At 47.1% G+C, this 9,024-nt stretch overlaps 1 protein-coding gene across 3 annotated transcripts in view; it reads left to right on the top strand.

The window, feature by feature from the left end:
• Positions 1-225: 225 nt before the first annotated feature.
• OGT (O-linked N-acetylglucosamine (GlcNAc) transferase) overlaps positions 226-9,024 on the top strand; it is a 36,777-nt gene continuing 27,978 nt past the window's right edge. For 2 of the 3 annotated variants that reach the window (XM_074206751.1, XM_074206750.1), the window contains exons 1-4: positions 226-333; positions 2,419-2,569; positions 4,400-4,643; positions 8,952-9,020. In XM_074206751.1, coding sequence (XP_074062852.1) covers positions 297-333; positions 2,419-2,569; positions 4,400-4,643; positions 8,952-9,020 — 501 coding nt within the window. In that variant the 5' untranslated portion in view covers positions 226-296. Of the gene's footprint in view, positions 334-2,418; positions 2,570-4,399; positions 4,644-8,951; positions 9,021-9,024 lie in introns of those variants that run through there. The other variant, XM_074206753.1, reaches the window with a different exon arrangement.

Below are 9,024 nucleotides of genomic sequence, written 5' to 3'. Positions count from 1 at the left end.
CCGCCGCCTCCGCCCAGGGACTCTTTGGCGGCCGCAACTAGATCCGGCCGGTGTTGTCTCGGGTTGCCAGCCGCCAGCCCTGCCGCCATTTCGAGCACCCGCCAGCCCAGGCCCCCAGCGGAGGTAACCCGGCGCAGCGGTGCTCGACTGAAAGCAGCCGCTGGCTGCGGCGTTCCACCCGCCCTGCCGCTCGCCGCCCGGCCCTCCGCGTCGCCGGCCTCGGAGGCCGCCCCGCCGGCGGCGGGACGCGGCGGCGCGGGGCTCCCCCTGCTCCGCCTTCCCTCTGGAGGCTCCCGATGGCGTCTTCGGTGGGCAACGTGGCCGACAGCACAGGTACCTGGCGCGCACCCCGGGGCGCCGGCGCCGGACAGCCCCCCCCAACCGCGGCTTCCCCCCCAAGCCCCTTTCATGCCGCGCCCCGCAGCCTCCACTGAGGCAGCTCCCCGCACAGCGCCTTGGCGCCGGGCCCGGAGCCGCTGCCAGTCACCGGCTCCGCGGCCACCCCCCCCCGACCCGCTCGGCCGCCCTTCCTTGCCCTTTCCGCACCCCCCCTTCTTGGGGGTGGCGGGGTGTGGCAGAGGCGCGGGCGGTGGGGGCAGCTTGGCCAGGCGGCTCCCCTCCGGAGGGAGCGGGAGGGGGGAGCTGGGGAGAGAGGAGGAAATTTCCAGGGGCGGCGGGCCCCACCCCGCCCTGCAGCCGATCGGGCAGCGCACCCTGAGGTGCCCGTTCCTTAGCGGCTGAAGTTGGCAGCCCTCACCCCCCCCCGCCCCGAGCTTCCTGGCTGGCCGAGGGCCATTTGACTTGTGCCCACCTGGGTCCCAGCAGCCGCCTCGCCGCCCGCTTTGTTAACTGAGCCCAGCCGGGAGCCCCGATCGCTTAGCCGCGGTCCCGGACGCGGCTGCTCCCGTCTCCCTTCTCAGCCCCCCTCCATGCTGACCCGTGCAGGGACCCGCGCCGCAGAGGAATAGCCCCCCGAGGCTCCAGGCCCTCCCTGGAGTCCGAAAAGTGGTGGGTCGAGCCATTCTCCCCCCCTCCCCCGCCGCCGCCCTTTGGGGCTGATGAGGAAGGGAGGGAGCCCTGGAGCCCGGGAACGGGGCTGAAGCTGCCCGTGGCCGGAGCACGTTCTCTCCCCGCCCCATGTGGTCGTGGGGGAGGGGGCCAGGGCACTTATCCAGCGACTCTTGCCCCTTCGATGCTTTGGGGCTGGCCTCTCGGGCAGCTGCTAGAACAGGCAGACTCCCCCCCCCCCACTTTCTTGCTCTGGCCCTACACATGCCCATAGATGGCCCTTGGCCTTGGGTCCTCCCGAGTGCGCGGCCAAAAAGGTCCTCGTGGAGGGCTCTTGGAGAGGCGCCATGATGGCTGGGGTTGGGGCTCACCCAGTTTGGGCCCCGGAGAAAGCCAAGTTCATGCCTCACACCCGAACCAAAGCTCTGGCAGGCTGCTTCACCGGGGCCCTCTGCCTCGGCCGGTGGGGGGGAACACCCAAGGTGGCCTCTAGGAATCGAGCACCGTCCCGGCTATTGGCTACTCAGATTTCTGAGGGCTCCCTTAGCCTGGCATTCACCGGGGACCCCTCGCAACAGGTCGATGTATGCGGACACGGTCTGAGAGACCCCGGGCCCTGATCTAAAACACTTGGCTGACCTACTTCCAGAATCTGGGCTTATTGAACTGCCTCAAAAATCTCAGTTTCAGCTCGAAGTTAGCTCTCTCTCTCTGCTGTTCCCCCGACCCCACTCGATGACAGTCTCATGCTTGACTTTCTGTCTTTCACCTGGAATTGGCTATTTTCCAGAAGACATTGAGCAAACCCCAGAAACCTTCCTTGGGGAAAGCATGTGAGAAAAATTCCCTAAGAAGCACACTGACCCACAAAGATGATTCCAGCCAATATCATTAAACGTTTTTCCATCTGTTTCAGAACTACATGGTTTTATCTTGTTTCTTCCTAGAACCCAATGTTGAAAGATGGTAAGGTTGGGAGGACTGTCAATCTAGAGGAAACTCCAGAAATAGCTCCTAGAATCCAATGGCACCTAGTGTCTGTTCTAAAAAAAGATCTAAAAATAACTTGGGACTAATTTCTGGCACCTGAATATTGACCTGATATCTTGTCAAGTAGTCTGAAAAAAATAAAGTCCTGGGTACAGTCCTGACACAGTAATTTTATGTTGCAGATGCAGAAGGGCCGGGGAGAGCAGGCATTGGTAGAGTTAGGACATGCTAGTGCTTTATTTAACTTCAAGAGTTTTGATCTTTTCATTTGATTTGCCCCATTTTTCTTTTTCTCTTTTTTGTGGTTTGTGCTTTGTATTTTTTTTTAATGTTTTGTGTGTCCCCTGCCCCTTCCCCCATAAAAAAGAACGATTTGGTGATTCTCCAAAACCAATGAAATATGTATGCTTTCCTCCTAAGGGTTAGCTGAGTTGGCTCATCGAGAATATCAGGCAGGAGACTTTGAGGCAGCTGAGAGACACTGCATGCAGCTATGGAGACAAGAGCCAGATAACACTGGGGTGCTTTTATTACTATCGTCCATACACTTCCAGTGTCGAAGACTGGACAGGTAGGAGACTTGCCTTTATCCCCCAGGTACTGAAATTCAAGAATCTCCCATTTTTACCAAGCCAGCCGGAAGCCGAGCTATGGCTCACTTGTCCTTCACACCTGGATGCCAAAATACTTCCGAGCTACTTTGTTTCACTCTAATACTCCTCAGGGGGAAGGCACCACTCACAGCTGCTCTTCATGTTTATCGGTAGAAACAGTTGGGGAGGGGAGGGCTAAAGGGCTAAACTTTGCAGACTTCACCACCTGGGGCCATTGTTTCCTTTTCAGGTTACAAATTGGTCTTACTGCTACTTCCTTTGATACTTGAAAGGTCTGTCATGGTAGGGAGGGAGGGGAAATGGGCATGAAAGGAAGCATATAGAGACTTGAAATGAGAGTTACTACTAAACCAGACATTTGAACCTGGGCTGAATTGAATTAAGGAACAAGTAAAATAATTATGCCAGGATATCATAAATGCTGTCTTGACACAGGGGTCTAGGGTTCCTTGCATGCTGACCTTTGGGATTATATTAGAATGGAAATCTACCTATTAAGTACTATATGTTAATCACTCTGGGGTACCAAGAATAAGAGGGTGAAATTGGAATAGTTTTTGCTCACATTCCACATCCTCATTAAAGAAGACTACTCAATACCATGGGAACAATGTAAAGACTGGCAAATTGCCTTCTCTGGGGGGTGGGGGAGGGAAGTAAGCTTAGGGGAAAAATTGTGAAACTCAAAATAAATAAAATCTTGGGCAGCTAGGTGGCGCAGTGGATAGAGCACCAGCCCTGGAATCAGGAATACCTGAGTTCAAATGTGAACTCAGACACTTCATAATGACCTAGCTGTGTGACCTTGGGCAAGACACTTAACCCCACTGCCTTGCAAAAACTAAAAAAAAAAAAAAAAAAAAATTAAAATAAAATAAATAAAATCTTAAAAAAAAAAGACTATACAGACACTCAGGGTTAGCTCCAGGATCAGAGGAAAGGCCAGATGATTCTTGGGGTCACCTTGTCATATTTGACACTACCATAGAGGATGGTCTGAAACTATCACATATTCTCCTTGGTGAGAGATATAAAATGTTGAGAAGAAAGCAACCCATCTCTGTAGGAAAGACAAACTAAATCAGCACCTATCATCCTGACTGATGTGCAGTTGAATGGCTAGCTCATGGAGTTTGTATATCTATACAAACTATACCAACATCTATAGGGATCTGTCTGGGACAGGTCCTATATCTATGTAAGGAATTTGACCCAGAAATGAATAAGAAATTGAATGGGTTAAATTGTGATTGGGAAACCAGAGTACACCTGGATTCCATATTACTTCGTGATAACATGATCCTTTCCAAAACCATTCTTCTACTCATGTAAGGTTGTGAATGCTCAACATCTAGGTTGAAAATTCGATTCATTAACACTTGATTTCCTGAGAATCTATGATCAGCTTAAGTAGAAGATCATGCTGTACTTAGAAGAATAGAGACTGAATAGTGGAGTTGTCCCCTATAGCTCTCCCCCCAACCCAGGCTTCTGAATGTGCTTTTCTTGTTTTTAAAGTTATGTGATTCCCAAGTGCCTCCCAGTTATGTGGATAATTGGCACGTAATGCCCTTGGAGGAAGCCAGAAGAGCTTGGCTTTTGGTATGTCCATTATGGAGCCCAACTTTGCCAATGAGTTACACTCTGATACTGTGGGCTTGAGGTGGTAGGGCAGGTTGGGCTTCAGGATATGTGTCTTTTGAGCTCCTCCTCCTCCTCCTCCTCCTCCTCCTCCTCCTCCTCCTCCTCCTCCTCCTCCTCCTCACTGTTCTTCTCTCTTCTTCCAGGTCTGCTCATTTTAGCACTTTGGCCATTAAGCAGAACCCACTTCTGGCAGAAGCCTATTCCAATTTGGGAAACGTGTACAAGGAGCGTGGACAGTTGCAGGAAGCTATTGAGCATTACCGACATGCACTGCGTCTCAAACCTGATTTCATCGATGGCTATATTAATCTGGCAGCCGCTTTGGTTGCTGCAGGAGACATGGAAGGGGCAGTGCAAGCTTATGTGTCTGCCCTTCAGTACAATCCTGTGAGTAGAATTTGGTAGTGCCTATCTTACTCCCACAGAAACCCAAGAAGCTGCTTTGGGGAGCTCCACTGCAAAACCAAAACAACTTTTTGTGTTTAGGAATGGGGTCTTTCTAGGAAATGAACACAGTTCCTTTAAGCTGGGCTCTTAAATAAGAAAATTCCTCTAATAAGCAGAAAATGAGAAAGATAAAATCCAACCCTTGCTAGGGATGCTTTGTCTAGTGTGATAGGCAAGGGACCAGACATTGAAATATGCACAATTCTTCTTATAGGTCATTCTGGTAAGTCTTGATGAATTCTGGAAAATTCTCTCATCCAAGTAGATGTCTGAAGTCCCTCACTATAGAACAATTGCAATGACAATAGTTAGCTTGGGGATGCTAAATCTTTGTGATGGTGATTATGGAAATCTGGCCATACATCAGTTTAATAAACACATTTCATTTGTAACACAACTGTTCAATGAACTGGCTCCATCCATCTAGTTGGATCTTAAAAATTCTGTAATGGGGGGGCAAGGTTTGAGTCGGGGCAAATCTTTGTTATCTGCCAGATAGGAGCTAGTAGGTAGGAAATTTGGTCTAGTGGTGCTACTAATTAATTTAAGGGTTCAAATTAGTTGCATAAGTGACTTAAAAGTCACTTACATTGTATGCTTTATTTACCTCTAAAATTGGATTGCTGCTCGCCTGCCTTCCTCACAGGATTATACTGCTAATGGTGACTATGTTCTATACACTTCAGCTTCTAAGTGATTTTGGGGCAGTACCTGAAAATCTGCATTGCCTCTGAAATTTCTTTAAAAAAGTGATGTCAAAGTATAAGAGATCCGTTTTTTTCCTCATTCTGTCATATCCAGCCTGCCTAGAAGGTAGAATTGCTAATGAAGTGAAAAGAGTTCACGTGACTTTTTGTTTAGTCCCCATATTTTTCCTTATAATTGAAAATCAGTCACCAGATTCATTGTACATCCGTCCTGTAAAAGATAAAAAGAAGTGTGAGAGAGAGCCCTTCCTCTCCAGGTCTTTGCAAGCTAATTGAGGAGTCATGACATGTAGAACTAGCACTAGCAATATAAGGCATTATATATAAGGTAAGTGCTGACTGAATGAATCCAGAAAACAATACTCTGTGAGTATAAGGATGCCCCAGATCTAGTGGCCATAAAGAGGGAGGGGGTAGTCTCTTTCTAAGCTACCCTGATGTTAGAAACTGTCTGAGTATTGTCTTCAGGGCTGTGTGCTGCCTTTAAAGTATTTTTAACAAGCTAAGGTACATCTAGGATGGTGTGGGAGACTGGAAACTATGCTTTCAAATGAGGCTAGATTACAAGGAACTGGAGCTGGCAGACTGGCAAAAAAAATGGCATGTGATTGTTGTCTTCATATAGCTGAAGACCTGCCAGTCATTTGGAAGAGAATTCCTCTAATACCTCTACTCTTATCTTCATTATACTAGTCACTGGCTCTTTGGATTCTCATTCTGTCAAGTCAGCAAATGAAGAAGACCTTAGCCTTCATACTCTGCTGTTATCAGTACTGGCAACTAAAGACCTGAACTAGACTTCTTATTTGATTTGGGAAGGCAAAACTAAGAGCGATAGGTTGTAGAGAGATATTTGAACACAATAAAAGAAAAACACCAGACTCTCAGAGTGAACCTGGATTGCCAGGTCTTCAATCCTGGAAGATTCATGTGACAACTACATGCCCAATAGTGGAGTGGTATTGTTTATTAAATGGGGTGGGGGGGGATGAGTGGTGGTGTTTCCTATTCCAGAATAAGTTGCCTTAAAAAATAGGTGCTTTCCAACTCTTGAGACTAATATGGAAATGAGATGATGAGAAAAGGAGATGTTAGGAAGAGAACTGTGATTTTTGAAGGACCAGCCCATTAGTGCAAAACTCAACAGAAATCTGTCCTTCCCTGCCAGAGAAGCTGAACAATGTCTCTAAAGAAAGTCAGGTCCTGGATGGTCTCATGCAGTACTCAAACCCCATGACCCAGGAAAGGACCTGCTTGTTTCCCCTGGGGTGGATTGGCAACCTTGACCTGATTTCAACTTTTTGTGATTATTCATCACAAATAAATGTTTTGGGCAACCTCAGTTGCTTTAGTGACCTTGACTGACTGATCTGTAAAGCTTGATATATTACCAGTGCCTCATGGGTCCAAGATATCACTCACTGACTTTGCAGAGCAATTGTTACATTTATATGGTGCTTATTTAACACTTTGCTGGACACTTCACAAACACGATGATCTCATTTGATCCTCACAATAATCCCAGGAGGAGGGTACTGTTCTGATCCCCAGTTTACAGTTGAGGAAATGAGTCAGATCCATGGGTTAAGTGACTTGCCTCGAGTCACATGCCTAGTAAGTGTCTGTGACTGCATTTGAGCTCCTGTCTTCCTGACTCCAGTTCTAGTATTTTTAGGGTTTTTTTTTTTTTTTTTGCAAGGCAAATGGCGTTAAGTGGCTTGCCCAAGGCCACACAGCTAGGTAATTATTAAGTGTCTGAGACCGGATTTGAACCCAGGTACTCCTGACTCCAAGGTCGGTGCCTTATCCACTACGCCACCTAGCTGCCCCAGTTCCAGTATTCTATTTACTGTGCCACCAGCTGCCTCTAAATGATCCAAGACACTCAAGACAATTTTGATTTTTGCATTGGCAAAGAAAGGCAGGATTAATGACTGACAGTCATAAAAGTGCTTTATTTTTATGAGCAGTGAGTGACCTAGGTAACTTGTAACTTAGGGGTATTTCATTTTTAATGAAAAGGTTTGTCACATTTGGGCCTGATTTTTGACTTGATTGGAAAAATTGCCCCCATCCACTGAGCTGTTTGATTTTTGCCTTTTGCATCATCAGCTTTTCAAAGCTCCTTTTAAGGTTTGGTGCATCGATGTGCTGGGAATACAAAGCCTGGCATTGTAAAGGGGCTTTTCCTAACAGTCTTGATCATGGAAGTGATGGGTCTGATTTGTGGTCATTTCTCAGCAAGCGGTAATGGACATTATGAGGTTGTCCTCAGTGCTTTTGCTGCTGTTCCTGTGATTCCCCTCCTTCCAGTGACCAGTTCATTGAGCATTGTTTTGGCATCCTGATGTCATAAGTGTAAGGAGCTCTTTGTCAGCTGAGCTCCGGAGAACCATTCATTTCTATGCTTTTGCTGCTGTTGGTTAAGTTTAGCACATGTCTCCAAGGTCAGTAAATATCTGAGTGCCTACTAGATGTACATTGATCGAAGCTCTGGAGTTTAGAAAAACTAATGGGGTGTTTTGCTTATGATCTAATGAGACTGGATACTAACATAAATGAGGCACCAGATACCAAGGCAGGATGATTTGGGTAGGCATGCTGGAGAAATGTGGCGAAAGGAAGGGTATCCAAAGCATCGTTATAAATCCTCTCCAAGGAATTCTCTTGTTGTGGACATCTATGCCACCCTACTAAAATGATCTCCTGCCGAAACCCTGAAACAAAGTCTTAAGTTGGCTTAATCAGGAGATCATGCTAGTGTGGCAGCTTGTGCTTTAAGGGCAGAGCCTCTCCCTTTCCTCATCTTGGCTTCTAGTTAAGACTTGCTGATGCTGAGAAACAATTCAGAAATCAGTACCGTGCATAGTGTCCCACTCATGGCACAGTGAAAATACTAGTTCTTGGATGACAGTTGCTAGGATATTTAATTAAGGCAGGGCCATTTATGGGTCAGGTTGTTTGTGTAAAATAGGACAAATGGTAGAAATAGTCCTTAATGACACCCTGCACTCCAGTTTGGAGGAATGTATCAGGTGAGCCACAAGTTTCTCTTAAGGAGCAGGATCAATAGTTGTCAATGGTAGTTGCCCCCCATTAGCTGCCCACTGGCCTTGCACTGAGAGGGCGAATGAATAATACAGTGGTAAGCAGCAGGGGGAAAATGAGGACAAGGAATTGAATGATTTATTCTTGCCTGATGGCTAAGTATAATGGTTAAGTTTCTAAACTTATCTAGGAAGCCTAGGTTCTAGTTATTTTTTGTCTCACAGATTGTTCTGTTTTAGTGGAAGTGCAATCTTTGGTGTGATTCAACACTGCCTTGCTTATAACGGATAATTAAATTGTCTTGAATCTGGTTATTTGGTTTATGACAGCTGATCTTTTGAGGGGCAGAGAAGCTATTTACTTAACTGATTTTCTGCTTCCACCCTAAGTGACTGGATAGAATCGAACCGTAGAACTCCCGAAATGTTATTGCAAGGTTTCTGAAGTTACGCCACTGGAGTTCAGTTAATGATAAAATGTCTCTGATTTCTAGGATTTGTACTGTGTTCGCAGTGACCTGGGGAACCTGCTCAAAGCCCTGGGTCGCTTGGAAGAAGCCAAGGTAG

Source organism: Macrotis lagotis, chromosome X (genome assembly GCF_037893015.1).
Source record: "Macrotis lagotis isolate mMagLag1 chromosome X, bilby.v1.9.chrom.fasta, whole genome shotgun sequence".
Lineage (NCBI taxonomy): Eukaryota > Metazoa > Chordata > Mammalia > Peramelemorphia > Peramelidae > Macrotis > Macrotis lagotis.
This window is presented reverse-complemented; position numbering and strand designations above follow the sequence as displayed.